General features: G+C 40.3%; 1 protein-coding gene across 4 annotated transcripts in view; it reads right to left on the bottom strand.

Moving 5' to 3' along the window:
- Positions 1-1,988: 1,988 nt before the first annotated feature.
- LOC101016432 (NEDD4 E3 ubiquitin protein ligase) overlaps positions 1,989-17,394 on the bottom strand; it is a 167,811-nt gene continuing 152,405 nt past the window's right edge. For all 4 annotated transcript variants that reach the window (XM_021940594.2, XM_021940592.2, XM_021940593.2 and 1 more), the window contains 10 exons: positions 16,086-16,207; positions 15,928-15,998; positions 13,998-14,093; positions 13,594-13,667; positions 13,276-13,336; positions 9,280-9,339; positions 9,093-9,200; positions 8,047-8,143; positions 5,588-5,660; positions 1,989-5,048 (listed from right to left, as the gene is read on the bottom strand). In XM_021940594.2, the coding sequence (XP_021796286.1) occupies positions 4,946-5,048; positions 5,588-5,660; positions 8,047-8,143; positions 9,093-9,200; positions 9,280-9,339; positions 13,276-13,336; positions 13,594-13,667; positions 13,998-14,093; positions 15,928-15,998; positions 16,086-16,207 (865 nt within the window). In that variant the 3' untranslated portion in view covers positions 1,989-4,945. The remainder of the gene's footprint in view (positions 5,049-5,587; positions 5,661-8,046; positions 8,144-9,092; positions 9,201-9,279; positions 9,340-13,275; positions 13,337-13,593; positions 13,668-13,997; positions 14,094-15,927; positions 15,999-16,085; positions 16,208-17,394) is intronic.

Below are 17,394 nucleotides of genomic sequence, written 5' to 3'. Positions count from 1 at the left end.
CAGAGATTAGAAGCAAGAGAGGCATTGTTGGCTTGAAGAGGGAGAAAGGGCCAATCCATGAGGAATGTCGGTGACGTCCGAAAGTTAAGAGTGCCCCCCAGCTGCCATCCAGCAAGAAAACAAGGACTTCAGACCTGCAGCTACTAGGACCTGGATTCTGCCAATAATAGGAAAGATTGTGGATGCAGGCAATAGCCCCGACACCATGATTTTGGCTTTGAGAGACCCTGAGCAGAGAACCCTAAGCTAAGACCATGTGCACTTGTGACCTACAGAACTCTGAGATCATAAATGGGTATTGTTTTTAGCTGCTAAGTTTATGGCAATTTGTTGTGCAGCCCAAGAAAATGGATACATCTTGGTAATTTGTTGGATTCCATAGCTTTTCTTTGTTGTGGTTCCTAAATCCACTGAGTTTACAAGCTGTGTGGCCTTAGGTGTCTTACTTGTCCTTGAGCCTATAAAACTTGCCTCACTGAGTTTTTATGAAGATTAAATGAGATCCACATAAAGTGTTTACTGCAGAACCCCGCACTCAGCAGGATCTCAATCAAGCTCCCTCTCTGCTTGAATATTTACGTAGTCCCCAATGTCCACCTAAATACAGAGCTCCTGCACATTTTTGCAGTTCCAGGCACACCATACGTGCTCCCAAATGGATTCTATACACAAATAGTCTTTTTAAGCTCAAATTTATCCAATATTTGCATTGGGAAATGAACATATGAAAAAGATGGATACAGAATTGTGTTTGTCCTCAAACTGCCCAGAAGTTTGTAGGACAGAATTACGTAAACAAAGAAGCGTAATGCAATGTCTTCTACACTAGCATATACCAACTGCTGAGGCCACAGCACCTTTCCACTGTGTCCAGAAAGTGAAGTCACTTACTCAAGTAGACATGAGAAGCGAAAGCACTGAGGTGGCACTGAGTCTGCAGTGATTAGGGGCTGGAAGGACTCTGATCCGGAGGGGAACCAAGGGCGCCTGAGTGAGGTATGATGGAAGGTGGAACTGAGACCTTAGGCTGAGGATGGACTGCACTCCATGCCAGCCTCCATGCTAACGGGTTTGTGCTTCATGCTTTTGGCTCTGGGGAGCTCTCAGGTTTTCTGGCGGTACAGTAACCTGATCAAATCTGTGTGCTAAAAAGGAAACACTGGTTGTGATGGAGGTACTGTGTAGGATGCATTGCAGGGGAAGAGATGAGTGGAACAGAAGCAGGAGGCTAGTGTAGTGATAGGCTTTAACTTTCAAGGAAAATACACAAAAATCTACTAAGAGTCTTCATAGTGAGGTCCTGACATTCTAATATCTTAGTTTAATATCATTTATAAAATAAATATCTGCCGTGATGGACAGCAAAACAAGGACTTCTTGTACAAGTGGGGCATGGTGTGGGTTAGCTGCTGTCTAAGCTGGCTAGAACACGAAGGGTGGAAGCAGAGGGCCATGGCCTGAGCCCCCCAAATTAAAAGCTATGGTCTGGATTGTGGCAGAAACGTGGGGCTGGAACAGCACCTTCCCAGGCTGGCTTGAGTGGGTGGGAGTGGACTCCCTTCTAACTGGGAAACTAATTCTCATGCCTGAGAGGAAGGAGGAAAAGACACTTCATTCTGAATTAACACTCGGAACTCTTTTTCTCATAGAAATGTTATAAATAGTGGTTGGCTACAAGACTGGCTTCTCTGATGAGCAGCAAGGTGCCTGAAATCCAGTCCATTTTTAACTGTTAATTTTATCTTCTGGATATTTCATTAACAACCAGACTTACGCAATATGACCTTTTTTTTTTTAAAGTGGAAATTGATTATCTGTGGTTGAGAGTTTATAATCATGTTGGTTCATCAGGTAATAAGTTTAGGATTGCATTGAGAATTTAACATGTTGCTGTAAGGAACTAGACCAGAAGACATCACCCAGCATACTGACTTGGAAACACTCCTATTTTATAATGAACCACAGCTGTGTTTTTATTTTTATTTTTTAATCAGAATAAACTTTATTTGTGGATTCAAGATTTTAAAAAGTGATTTTATACTTTAAAGTGTGCAATAAATTTCGATACATCAATCTTGATACATATATTTACCATATCAGAAGATTTTAAAAAGTCAAACAGTTTGTAATCAAAATGAATTGTGTTTAACTTGATACTTATATGGAATAACTTCAGTATTATAAATAAAAACCTAACACAAACACCATTTAAATTTGAGTTCTGATGATATGTATTTGTAATACAATTTTATGTTACAATTTTTTAATTAGAGATTGTAGGTTAAAGTTATATGCTTATAATTTCTAGAAACACATGATGTCCTTGCTTTATGAAAATGATCCTACTGACTGTCCAGCAGTAGAATACATTTGAGACACTTTTCTATATGGGATAAGGGCCTGTGTTGCTTGATACACATTCCTTCCGGACCATGAGCCCCCCAGTGGGAGACGAAGGGGATGAAGGTCTGCAGCTGGGGACTGGTGGCAGTGAGTCTGGTCTCATTAACACCGTGTTCTATGAGTCACAGAATCATCCAAATGAGTATCAGCCAGATAAAAAGAAAGCTTTGTATTTTCTCATGCTTAGATACTTCACAAACATAATATTTAAATAATTGCAGCAAAATCCTTTTTAAACAAAAATAATTTTCACATTCCATTCTACATAATGAGGACATTTCCAAAATGCATTGGCCCACATTACTATTACTTTGCTGATACGAAGAAAATGAATTATGATGGTAAGATCCATATACAGATATACACATGTGTATCTATATTTATTTATATATTTAATATCAGATATGCTCCTACTTCCTTGTCTCTTAGAAGTCACTTTACTTTTAAATGATTCTTTGGGAGTGTGGTCAATTTGCACACCTGACTTGACACAATCTGACGGTCAGCACAAAGCACCTTCTGATTGTATAACACTTTACAAAGTACTTTTTGCTTTCTCATCTGTCTGGAACTTATGACAATCTGGCATGACATTGAGGGTGGGCATGATTATTCTCATTTGACAGACGAAGAAATATGAATCCAGAGAGGTTAAGTAAGCTGCTTCAGTTCACATGGCTGGTGAGAGATCAAACCAGGACTATACCTGGCGCTCATCCTTGACTGCTGGTTGTCAATGGTGAAGACAAAACGCAGGGTACGTTAATCTGTGAATTGCTTCCCCTAAACCATGCTGATGATGCGGTGTTTGGAAAGCAGAAAGTGGTTTTGCTACTGTCGTATTTCAGATTTCTATCAGGTGCTAATGAGTACTCATCATGTTATACCCCAACAAACTTAAACCAAGAACCAAGGTACTTTTTACAGTTCTCACAGGGTGTATATATATATTTAAGAAGATTCACAACATATATTTACAATTATTCCTAAATCACCAAGATACCATACTGAGAAATGGGTTTAATCTTTTTAAGAGCATTTTCTATATAATCATTCCAATGTAAGGATGAAACAATGTAAGTATGAAATATAAATACAGTCTTGGCATACTTTATCTTTGCAGGTGTGCTGGAACCTAGAACACTTTCCCTTTTGCCTTATTCTGCTTACACCTACTTTTGATTGTTTTACAAATTCATCGACACATTTGCAAATTCCTTGAGGATCAGGACTCAGCTTCTCTGAAGCTGGCAACTCTTACCCCAGAGCACAGCACAGCGCTATGCACGCAGCATTCAATAAATATTTGATGAACACATGTACATGGTCTTTACGTACTTGAGTTTGGTTAAAGGAAGATGCGAACTGTAGCATTTTGCCTAGAGAGTTCTGGATTTGTAATAAAAACATTGTCTTCATAGTAAACAGTATTTTTAAAAGGCATAAGAAATAGTAATACATTTAATACAAATTATGCATTATAACAACTCTTTGGTTACTTTAAACAAATCATTTGGTTTTTTTTTACTAGAGTGATACTAAAAATATAAAAATGCGACTACAGATATTAGCTTAATCTGTAAACATAATAAACCCTGTAAACATACATTTACTACATAATTGTACAAGTGTAAAGAATGTCTAGTAAAGGCAAGTGCTATCCACTTCATTTAGTTCTTCAAGGCATACTTAGAAATACTGCTCTGTGGATCTTTAATGTTTGAAGAAGGAATTCTTCTAACTACACTAAAATGAAAAAGTGATGACTATGCCAATGGTCAAGAGGATATGCAGGCAAGAGAAAAAGGCTTTAATACTTTTTACCCATTGCAAATATGGATTTGCTTCACATGTCTTATGAACCACCTGTTTAGTAAAAACTGCATATTAACAAAAGCCAAATACTTTGAAAGTGAAGAAGTAAACAGTTTTTCTGTGAGTTGGCTGGAAATATAGGTAACACACTTTCCAAGGTTTTTTTCCAAAAATCTAGGCAGTAAGGTGCGTAAGGCAGGTCTACAAAATAATAAATAGCTGCGAGTAGCACTAAATATATTGTAGTTTACTCAATAGTAAAGTATTTCTTTTTTCAAATTTCAGTTTTCCATCTCAAAATGCATCAAACTTTTCACACATGACACTTATCACAAATATTTCACAGTTATCATCTCAGTAGTTTAAGAAAAAACTGCCTGGCAGATACTATACAAGAGGTAAATGTTAAGGACAAAATTCACTATTTAAGTCATACAGGACTTATATCCTATTGCGTGAACTTTAAAGCCAGGCGTGGTGGTACCTGGCTTTAGGCAGGCACCTAACTCTAAGGACAGAATGAAACAACTGTGTAAATGCAACACATTATTTAAAAGTGATTGAAAATAAGTTGTCATACTATTTCTTCAAATGCTTTTTATATGATTTTCTTCAAGATCTGGGAAGAATCAGTGGCCACGTTTTAGTAGTTCCCTGGAAAATTTTAGGTCAAGATTTTGGTTATAAAACTATGGCAGTGAAAACACTATAGATTGTTATTTGTGATCTAATCAACTCCATCAAAGCCCTGTGTGTTTTCAATTGCCATCTGAAGTTTATCCCATAATTCTTCAAATGATTCATAAGGTGGCAGGTCCAGGCGATTAAAACTGGAAGACGAGAGAGGAACTGGTTATGAAAGACACTGAAAAAGCAGGTACCACTGAAAGACATTGAAATAGCGGCAAACAGAGCAACGCTGCTATTCATGATGAGGATGTGCCACCACCACCAAAATACGTCTTTTCACCAGGGGTAGAAGTAAGATGTAGGACTGGGTTCTGGACATGGATACTCTGCATGACTCCTTGTGGAGTCCTGCCCCCACCACATCTTCCAAATGTCTGAGTTCCTCTTTCATTTCAACCTCCAAAATGGAATGTTCTAGCCCCTCTTGGGATAGCCCATCATTCAGCACTCAGTTTAGATGGATCTCTCTGATCTTCAGCTACCTGGACTTCAAGCCCGGGCTGACTTGGTAACAAAACACACATTCGTTGGGTTAGTGTCACCAACTCCTCCTTACCCCTAATCCATACCTGCCACCGACATAACACAGAGGAGACTAGCCCTGCTGTAGCTAGACTAACAGTCAGAGGAACCTCACTCTCTGAGGCTTCGTTCTATCAAGGTCCAAACAACTGCTTACCAGGTATGAGCTCTTGGCAGCTTTTCAGGAGTACCCCACTGTTCGACTGTAAATGACTGTGGTCCGTTTGAACCTATAAGGAAGAATTTATTTGGTTTCATTTACTCTCTACAGGGATCTTCAGGCATATCAAAACTTTTTCTAGTGTAGAACCTACACATACAGGGAACTAATCTGGTTTATTTATTTATTTATATTTTAGAGATGGGGTATCCCTCTGTCACCCAGGCTGGAGTGCAAGGGTATGATTCAAGCTCACTATAGCCTCAAGCTCCTGCGCTCAAGTGATCCTCTTGCTTTAGCCTCCTGAGTAGCCAGGACTACAGGTGTGCACCACCATGCCTGGCTAACTTTTAAAAAAATTCACTTTGTAGAGATGGGGGTCTCACTATGTTGCCCAGGCTGGTCTTGAACTCCTGGCCACAAGCCATTCACTCTTGTCACCCAGGCTGAAGTACAATGGCATGATCTCGGCTCACTGCAACCTCCGCCTCCTAGGTGCAAATGATTCTTGTGCCTCAGCCTCCCAAGTAGCTGGGATTCCAGGTGCGTGCCACCACACCCAGCTAATTTTTGTATTTTTAGTAGACACGGGGTTTCACCATGTTGGCCAGGCTGGTCTTGAACGCCTGACCTCAGGTGATCTGCCTGCTTCAGCCTCCCAAAATGTTGGGATTACAGGCATGAGCTACTGCACCTAGCCAACTTAACATACTTTTTATTGGCTATCTAATATTGTAATTTTAACATTTTGAAACAACTTATTTCTATAAATACATAAGAATTTGACTTTATATTCTAACACAAACAACTCTGGCTCTATGTGTGGCATATCTGCCCCAAATTTCAAACAGTGCATGAAATCAGTGGATGGTTATAGGGCTGGGTTACATAAAAGAGGGAAGAGAGGCCAGAGATGGAAAGGGGCATTTGTTTGCCCTGCCTTTATTTTTCACTACCAACTGGTTAAGGCAGAGAAGAGAGAGGAAGGGGAATCAGGTGAAACCACGAAAAAGAAAGAGGCTATGAAGTCCAATTAGGCAAAGAATGACTGAATTGGTCAGTGACAAAGCTAACCACTTTTGAGTGGTTACTCTAGGTAGAGAAGTAGCAGCTGCTTGATCAGTTCTGCAAACACACATTAATGAGGCTTGGCAAGCTGACCAGATTTGCCATGAAGAAAGGGTTTAGCTATCCCATCAGATGGTCAGCTTCTATTTGCACAACAAATTCAGCTTAGCGATTTCCTAGGCAGCAGTCCCGACTTCTAATCCTCAGGACAATCCTAATCTTACTCGTTGTTCTGAGTAGGGCTCCCACTTCAGCTACATCCTTTCTAAAAGATTTATTCTTGGATTCTTGGTATCCTTAAAAGCAAGTAAATATTCCAATAAACAGAATATGAATCAATGTGAGAAAAGTTGCTGCAATCTACATCAGAAACGGCACTTTTAAACAAAACACACCTCCAGTTTTGTACATCAACTGAAAAATAATTTGATAGAATACACAGAATGTTACTTTACTGAAAACTGCATTAACTATTCTAAAAATCAAGAAATATGGGCACTCTTCTCCCCAGTCCTGGTGCTCCCCCCAGGAAATGAAAAATAGTAGCCTAATGAGATTCTCTACCCCTATCTTGAAAGGCAAAAAAAAAAAAAAAAAGATTTCATGATCAAATAAGTTTGGGAAACAATGCTTTTGTTTTCTTCTAACAGTAAAGGTTCTACACAAGTCCTGAAGAAATCCATTTAAACTTTGTTTAGTCCAGCATTTCCCTAAAGGTATTCAACTTGAATACACTTAGTGACATTCTGTGAAACTTCAAATGCTATCCTGAACTATCACATGAGAAGTAATGCTTTTTCTTTTTTTTTTTGAGACAGGGTCTCAGTCCGTCACCCAGGCTGAACTACAGTGGTGCAATCTCGGCTCACTGCAACCTCCGCCTCCCGGGTTCAAGCAATTCTCCTGCCTCAGCCTCCCGAGTAGCTGGGACTACAGGCGCACACCACCAAGCTCAGCTAATATTTGTATTTTTGGGTAGAGACGGGGTTTCACTGTGTTGGCCAGGCTCGTCTTGAACTCCTGACCTCAAGTGATCTGCCTGCCTCGGCCTCCCAAAGTGCTAGGATTACAGGTGTGAGCCACCCCTCCCAGCCAAGGTAATGCTTTTTCTGTAACTGACGCACACGGGGCATAGAATCTGAAGTTAAAGAAGGGAAAGTGACTCAAGTCATTTGATGTTTCCAGTTTTCCCCTTTATTATCTGATTCGAAGGTGTAAATATATTTTAGCCTACTCCAGTGTCTCTAATGATATCACTTTCAAAATCTTAATTCTTTTTAAAATTAAGCTAAATGTTAGTAAATGATGGAAGCGTGAGGATTCATCAGCCATGAAAAAGACAATAGGCATCACTCCATTTTTTTTAATGATCTATGGAAAATCCTTACCATATAGTTCAGCAAATCCATTCATAGGCACCCGAGATGTGCCAGTGACAAACTGAAGTAATCTTATTCTTTTTTCTGAATCCATCATTAAAACAGCCTGAATAAGATAAAAACATCATTTAGGGAACAGCACTGGGAAAAAGGTAAACAAATTATCCTGAAACATAAGCTATCAGAATTTAGCTAGAATATTAACAATCCCTTACTAGATGTGGATGTTTCTTTTAGTTAAATTTTTATTTATGGGTGGGTTATAAAGTTCTTGAAAACTTTATTTGTAAGGCTACATGGCAACTTTTTAGAATGGGATTATAACCTAATGAAGTAACAAAATTTCTCTTGAGATATGACTCATGACTTTTAAAACTTATATGCTGGGTGCAGTGGCTCATGCCTATAATCCCAGCACTTTGGGAGGCTGAGGTGGGCGGATCACTTGAGGTCAGGAGTTTGAGACCAGCCTGGCCAATATGGTGAAACCCGTCTCTACTAAAAATACAAAAAAATTAACCAGGCATGGTGGTGCATGCTTGTAATCCCAGCTACTCGGGAAGCTGAGGCAAGAGAATTGCTTGAATATGGGAGGCGGAGGTGGCAGTGAGCTGAGATAGCACCATTGCACTCCAGCCTGGGAGACAGAGCGAGACTCTATCTCAAAAAACACATTATATTAATATTACTGAATGGCATACACATTGCTCTATGAGATATTTTAAAAGAGCCACTCAGGAGTCCCTAGGAATACCCTGTAGGTTATTACAAGTTCTTTCAGAGTCCCTACTTTAGTAGAAAACTAAGTGCCTGTCTCAGCCTGTCATTCCACTTACTACCTTGTGAACATTTTACTTACCTAGTAATAGTTATAGACCCAGAAGGTGCACGTATACGGTACAAAATCAAAGATCATTTTTGCTGGTCTATATATTTTTCTGTGTCAGTTAAATGTAATCCACCAGTTGGTGTAATCCACCAGTTAATCAAGAGTTGACTTAAATATGATTCAATGTATCAAAAAGTAATTTACGAAAATAGAAGTTTCAAATTACCTTCCAAAACCACTGTATAACCTGATGATTTGCACTGTAGCCATTTTTATACTTTGTATGTTCCCTCCAGTCATTCACATCGACATCTCCCAGTCCACACATAAGAAGCTACGTAAGAAATGTCAAATTATAAACAAGGAAAATAATGGGTTCAAAATTTGTTTCAACGTAAAATATTATGTCTTACCTCTAGTTCATTTTCATCAAAAATTTTGATGAGATCCTGTGGTATTAGTTCAAAGAATCCCTAGAAAAAAGATGTATTTAAAAACCTGATGGGCAGGGCCAATGGCCTTCCCTATGCTTCAGCTTCCGGGTGCCACTGGAGGAATCCCACAGACACACAAGTTTCTACCGCTACACAATCACGGGCTCTTCACTGAGATCTCAATATTGGCCAGAAAATGTACATGTGCACAGTCTGTTCTCTCATTTTTTCCTCAAAGTGGCTATTTTTAAAACTTCCTGTGGCCAGGTGCGGTGGCTCATGCCTGTAATCCCAGCACTTTGGGAGGCTGAGGTGGGCGGACTGCTTGACTCAGGGAATTTGAGACTAGCCTGGGAAACATGGTGAAACACCGTCTCCACAAAAAAATACAAAAATTAGCTAGGCATGGTGGTGTAAACCTGTAGTCCCAGCTACTGGGGAGGCTGAGGTATTCCAGCCTCGGCGACAAAGTGAGATCCTGTCTCAAAACAACAAGAACAACAACAAAAAACAAATTTGCCATCCTTCTCAAGCCTCCACATCACCCCTTCTTTACCGTAGGTAAGTGTAAGTTCTATTTGAGGGAAAACAGAGGCAATTATGCATGACGGAACTCCTTCAAGCTTCTGCATCCCTGTGTCCCAACCATCACCAACACCCATCATGGCCTCCTTCCCGCCGTGGTGGAAGACAGAAGGGCCACCTCTTCTTTCAGGCTAGGCCTGCACCTGTGCTTCACCTGCTCCTCAGGGAGGTCATCTCACTAGATCTCTTTCTCTTTATTGGCTCACTCTGTATGCATTTAAATGTGCTCAAGTCATATCTACCTTTAAAGCAAACAAACAAACAAACAAAAAAACAAAAACAAAACTAATGACCCTCTTTTTCCCTTCACAGGCAAGTTCTTGACAGTGTTATGCACTTAGCATATCCATTCACTTACCTCCCATCTAACACTCAACCCACTGCAATCGGACTTCTACACTACAGCTTCCTTGAAATTGTTCTGGAAAAAGTCAAAGACGGCTTTGCAGCTATATCTAATAAACACATTCAATTCCTTATCATATTTGACTTCTTTGCAGTATGATATGATTAAAACCATCTTTGCTATTGAAACTCTCTCTGCTCTTGATATCTTTCTGTCTGCCTTGGTTATTTTCCTTATTTCCTTTACAGTCTCCTGTTTTTTGTTTTTCTTTTCTTTTTTCTCCCATGCCCTAACCTGTCCATTCATAAACCATCCATTCAAAATAACAGTTAAGATGCTGGTGTTCCCAGTTCACTCTCCACATGTCAGGCCATCCACTTTCACTGCCCTTTCACATCTTCCATCGTATTGAGTTCGCAGCTTCACTACACGTAGGCAAATGAGCCCCAAATCCATACATCTCTATCCTTGAAGTCTCCCTTTCTTTTTTTTTTTTTTTTTTTTTGAGACAGAGTCTCGCGCTGTCGCCCAGGCTGGAGTGCAGTGGCGCGATCTCGGCTCACTGCAAGCTCCGCCTCCCGGGTTCACACCATTCTCCTGCCTCAGCCTCCTGAGTAGCTGGGACTACAGGCGCCCACCACCGCGCCCGGCTAATTTTTTGTATTTTTAGTAGAGACGGGGTTTCACTGTGGTCTCGATCTCCTAACCTTGTGATCCGCCCGCCTCGGCCTCCCAAAGTGCTGGGATTACAGGCGTGAGCCACCGCGCCCGGCCGAAGTCTCCCTTTCTGAATGCCATTCAAATGCACATGAAGCTCTGACCACCACCACTATCTTCATTCCCTTCCCACTCCTGTCTCAACTCCCTCACCATTCCCTTAATTCCTTACCATTTCTCACCAAGATTATGTAGCCCTTTCCCAACTCTGCTGGGAAGTCTCTGCTGCTAGTCTTGCTCTCCTCTAACTTGCTCTACATGGCACTTCCAGAATGATCTAAAACATAAATTGAATCTTGGTGTCTTACTGGTTAATAGCCTTTAATGCTACCTTCCTTCCCCCTCACTGAAATTCAGAGAAAACTCCAAACTCTACCGCTTCACACACAGGCCCTGTATAAGCTGGTCTGTTAGCTCTGCAGGCTGACTGTTTCCCTCTTGCATTCTCTCACCCAGCATACTCAACTGCCTGTGGGTACAGCCTACCTTACTGCCAGACTTCACATACGCTGCTCCTGCTGCCTAGAACTGCATTTCCCTCTTCTCCATGGTTGGCCAATCCCTCTAGTCCTTCTTTGTCCCTTCCTTTGCCCCTCCCTGGTTTGCACTCTTCTCTGCTCACCTAGCACTTTATGCTTGCCTCTGTTCGTTTCTCTCTTTACATCATACATCCCTTAAGAGCAGGACTTATGTCTTTTGGCCTGGTACAGCACCATACACATAGTACTCAATACGGAATTTATGAAAAAGTATGTGATACACACACACACACACACACACACACACACACACACACACACACACTTTAGAGACAAGGTTTCACTCTGTAGCCTAGACTGGAGTGCAGTGGTGCCTTCATAGCTCATAGCTCACTGCAGCCTCGACTTCCAAGGCTCAAGTGATTCTCTAGCCTCAGCCTCCCAAGTAGCTGTGACCATATGCACATGCCATGACACCAAGCTCATTTTTTTTTTTTTTTAGACGAAGTCTCGCTCCATTGCCCAGGCTGGAGTGCAGTGGCGTGATCTCAGCTCAGTGCAACCTCTGCCTCTCGGGTTCAAGCAATTCCCCTGCCTCAGCCTCCCGAGTAGCTGGGACTGCAGGTGCACGCCACCACGTCCGACTAATTTCTTTGTATTTTTAGTAGAGATGGGGTTTCACCATGTTGGCCAGACTGGTCTCAAACTCCTGACCTCAGGCAATCCACCAGCCTCGGCCTCCCAAAGTGCTGGGATTACAGGCATGAGCCACTGTGCCCAGCCTAATTTTTAATTTTTTATAGAGATAAGGTCTCCCTATATTGTCCATGCTGGTCTCAAACTCTGGGCTCAAGCAGTCCTCCCGCTTCATCCTCCTCAAGTGTTGGGATTATAGGCATAAACCACCACACCCAGCCAGATACTTATTTAACAGAAGATTGTAAATTATCTGAAGAAATGAGTGCTCTGACAATCTGTCTACCAATTGGGGAAATTTTAAGTAACTTACTAATTTATATTCTGAATAAAATATAGCCACAAAGAAAGGCAGCTATATGTTTTCACATGTAAATATCCCCAATAAATATCTGATAAAAGAAGAAAGTAGGCCGAGTGCGGTGGCTTATGCCTATAATCCCAGCACTTTGGGAGGCCAAGGCGGGTGGATCACTTGAGGTCCGGAGTTCGAGATCAGTTTGACCAACATGGTGAAACCCTGTGTGTACTAAAAATACAAAAATTAGCTGGGCGTGGTGGCGGGCACCTGTAATCCCAGCTACTCGGGAGGCTGAGGCAGGAGAATTGCTTGAAGCTGGGAGGTACAGGTTGCAGTGAGCCGAGATCAGGCCGCTGCATTTCAATCTGGGTGACAGAGTGAGACTCTGTCTCAAAAAAAAAAAAGAAGAAAGTAAGTCACAAAACAAAATGTCTAAGGTGATCCTATTTAGAAAAACAGACAATATGTTATACTATGCCTAAAGCACTCTTGTTCTTTTGCTGTCCTAAGGTGAAGGGAATGAAATAGGGAAAAGGCTTGGGGGAAAGGGGACCTGTCAATGTTTATTGTCTAGACTTCTTGAATGACTGAATGAAATATTTAGTTAATATAAAAATATAATTTAGAATGATTTCACAAAACAAGCCATACACTTATTTTTCTCAGATATGATGAGGCCCAATATTTGAAACTTATGGGTGCAGCACACCAACATGGCACATGTATACACATGTAACAAACTTGCACATTGTGCACATGTACCCTGGAACTTAAAGTATAATAATTAAAAAAAAGAAACTTATGGGTTATACTATGAAATTATGGAAGAGCAAATAAAAGAAAACGAATACCTCTTTAAAAGCAGCCATTTGCTTCTGGATTCGGTTTACAAATCGCCATTGTATTACAAGACTAAAAAGAAACAACATTTCATTTTCACGTGAACCAAGACAAAATTCTGAGTCACAATTATTCTAGTTAGAAACAAAAACTAAAGGCTAGCTAAGCCCAATGCAAAGGCTGAATATGAGTGCTCGCTACTGCATTGTGATAGAGAAAAAGAACACTGAGATTCTGGCCAAGGGGACAGAAAAAGATGGTAAGCGGAGTCTTTTTGGAGTAAAGTACAAAATTATGTCCCATAAAATAATTATTAACAAAATACTTACTAAATATATTCCTTTTTGTTCTTATTGGTGACAACTATTTCTGATCCACCATTTTTCAGCTCATGTTGGTGTGTCTAAAATTAAACACAATAACTTGATATATGTTATTTTACTGAGAAAAATTTAAAAAGTATACATATTGTAGTTATACAAGAAACCTGGTGTTTTAAATTAAGTCCAGTCACAAGTTAAAAGCTAAGAAAACTTAAAATATTAGTTTTACTAAAATAAATATGGAATGAGTCAAATGTTAAAGAAAGCACAAATTCTTGCTGAGAGACAGTTTTTGTTACTGGAAAATAAATGTAAAAACAGAGCCTAGGAATGTATTCAGTGTACATAGTAACATCTATACATTTGTTTCACAATTTATGTGCCATTTTAACTGATCAAAATTAACAAACCTGTCCGAAAAGTTCTTCATCTATGATAAACCTGAGGTCCAATTCTGTTGGGTCATTTTCAAGAATCCATCTTAGGGAATTGTAATATTCACTATCCTAGATGGGAAAAATTACGTATTTAAAATTTGTACATATAACACACCTGAAATTGCAAAAAAACAATTATGTAGAGGGGCTGAGTAATTGGGTAAAAGATGAGAGGTCAGATGGACATCCTTTACTTACACACATAAACAAAAATGTATGTGTGTATGTGTGTGTATTACAAAAAGAGATGGATGACAGGTAAGGGCAAGAGTAAAAATGCACCAGTCAATCAATCAATCAAGTGGTGCCTACTTAAAAGTTCAGAATCTATGTTTATGTGGAAGCAGTGGAGGTACAGATTGTATCATCCAGTTAAAGGAATGAATACAGAAGTTTTCAGATAAAACCTAACTTTTGGCTTTGGATATCCAGGAGCACTTAGCACATTCCTCATATGCCTACGTGACTATAATGTTTTATTTTTATTTTTTAATTTAATTTTTTTTTTTTTTTTTGAGACAGGGTCTTGCTCTGTCCCTCAGGTTGGAATGCAGTGGGGTGATTGTGGCTCACTGCAGCCTCGACCTTCTTGGCTCAAGTGGTTGTCCTACTTCAGCCTCCTGAGTAGCCGGGACTACAGGCATGCACCACGACACCCGGCTAATTTTTGTATTTTTTGTAGAGACAGGCTATCACCATGTTGGCCAGGCTGGTCTCAAACTCTTGACCTCAAGTTCCACATGCCTCAGCCTCCCAAAGTGCTGGGATTACAGTTGCGCACCCCTGTGTCCGGCACTGTGTGTGAAATGTTTAAGTAGCTATGAGGAGGCCACTGTTTATACCCAGCCCGAGTTAAAGAAAAATCTCTAAATAAATATAGAGGCTCAATGAACCAACTCAAATAACTGTGCAATCTTACGATTTATAAAGAAGCACACTGTTTGTGCTGTTAATATGTAATAAGAAAATAAAAAATGAACTTGGTACTAAGGAAGATGTCCTAGAATTCATGTGTACACATATTGTGTGAGGCTATTCAGCAGCACAGGAAACAACATGGCTACAGTCAGGGGTTTAATCCTTGGGCTTCTGTTTTTTTCTAGGAGCCTAACCATAATGCTTTGCCTTTCGACTGCCATTTAAAAAATATACACCATATGGTCGGGCGCAGTGGCTCACGCCTGTAATCCCAGCACTTTGGGAGGCCAAGGCGGGTGGATCATGGGGTCAAAAGATGGAGACCATCCTGGCGAACACAAAACCCCATCTCTACTAAAAATACAAAAATTAGCTGGGCGAGGTGGCGCGCACCCATAGTCCCAGCTACTCGGGAGGCTGAGGCAGAGAACTGCTTGAACCTGGGAAGCGGAGGTTGCAGTGAGCCGAGATCACGCCACTGCACTCCAGCTTGGCAACACAGCGAGACTCTGTCTCAAAAAAAAAAAAAAAAAAAAAAAAAAAAAATATATATATATATACACACACACATACACACACACACGCAATATTCATCATAAAAGATCATAATGCAAATACTGATTCCAAAGACACATAACTTGTACAACCTATTGAAGTATTTAGTGGGATGTTTACTGTTATCTATAACTTACTCTGAAATGCATGAAGAAACTAAGATAGGCTGATGGATAGACAGATAGGTATGTGATACAGTAAATCTAGAAAAAACCAATTGTGAGTAATGCATATACAAGTGTGCGGTGTAAAATACTTCCATCTTTATTAAACGTTAGAAAATTTTCATAATAAAATGTTGAGGAAAAAATTAATTTGTATTTTGAAACATAATATATTAATTTCCATGTCATTAAAAGCAAATTCCTCAAAATGTTCAAGTTACTTATTAAATTATACTTTGTCTAAACTATAAGTGAAAAAGACATACCACAGATTCCATATCATGAAGGGTTATTGGTTTGTGAAGCATCATCTTGTAAAATGGGCGGATGAAAAAACCTTGCAAAAAACCAAATACATTTAGGATGATTACCAAGTGAAAGACAACAGGTAATTACATTGTAAAAGTTTATACTTAATACTAACCATCCAACAGTTTGCCATGATAAACTGCCATTCCAGCTACCCGACCAATAAACTTGAAGTAAGAGAGGTGATCTTCATTACACAATCCAGAGTTTGGATTTATCTGTAGGGTATAATTGTCCCTGTAAAGACAACCCCATTTAAATACTTCATTTGAAACACCTGAATATGACAAATAATTATAAATAATCTTCCTCTTTTAAGAGTTGTTTACTACTGTTAGAACCACATTCCTCCACTGAATTTAATGGTTTTAAAAATAGTAATTTCTGTCAAAAAGTGGAAATAACCCAAATGTCCTTTGGCAGATGAATGCATAAACAAAGTTTTGTTTGTTTGTTTGTTTTCGAGATGGAGTCTTGCTCTGTTCCCCAGGCTGGAGTGCAATGACACGGTCTCAGCTCACCGCAACCTCCGCCTCCCAGGTTCAAGTGATTCCCCTGTCTCAGCCTCCCAAGTAGCTGGGATTAGAGGTGCCCGCCACCATGCCTGGTTAATTTTTGTATTTTTAATAGAGACAGGGTTTCACTATGTTGGCCAGGCTTGTCTTGAACTCCTGGCCTTGTGATCCACTTGCCTCGGCCTCCCAAAGTGCTAGGATTACAGGTGTGAGCCACCGTGCCTGGCCTAAACAAAGCATTATATGCAAAAATAATGGAATATTATTCAGCCTTAAAAAGGAAGGACATTCTGATACAATGCTACAACATGGATGAACCCTGAAGACATCATGCCAAGTGAAATGAGCTGGTCACAAAAAGACAAATATTGAATGATTCCACTTATGGGAGGTACCCAGAGGAGTCAAATTTACAGGGACAGAAAGCAGAATGGTGGCTGCCAGGGAATGGGGAGCAAGTGCTTACTGGGTACGGAGTTTCATTTTGGGAAGATGAAAAAGTTCTAGAGTTGGATGGTGGTGATGGCAGCACAACAATGTGAATGTATGCAATGACTCAAAATGGTATATTTAAAATGGTTAAAACAGTAATTTTTTTTTTTTTTTTTGAGACGGAGTCTCACACTGTCACCCAGGCTGAAATGCAGTGATGCGATCTCGGCTCACTGCAAGCTCTGCCTCCCAGGTTCATGCCATTCTCCTGCCTCAGCCTCCCAAATAGCTGGGACTACAGGTGCCTGCCACCACGCCCGGCTAATTTTTTTTGTATTTGTAGTAGAGATGGGGTTTCACTGTGTTAGCCAGGATGGTCTCGATCTCCTGACCTCGTGATCCACCTGCCTTGGCCTCCCAAAGTGCTGGGATTACAGGCGTGAGCCACCGCACCTGGCCTAAAACAGTAAATTTTAT

Source organism: Papio anubis, chromosome 7 (assembly GCF_008728515.1).
Source record: "Papio anubis isolate 15944 chromosome 7, Panubis1.0, whole genome shotgun sequence".
Taxonomy (NCBI): domain Eukaryota; kingdom Metazoa; phylum Chordata; class Mammalia; order Primates; family Cercopithecidae; genus Papio; species Papio anubis.
Note: the sequence above shows the minus strand (reverse complement) of the source record. Positions and strands in the feature narration are given on the sequence as shown.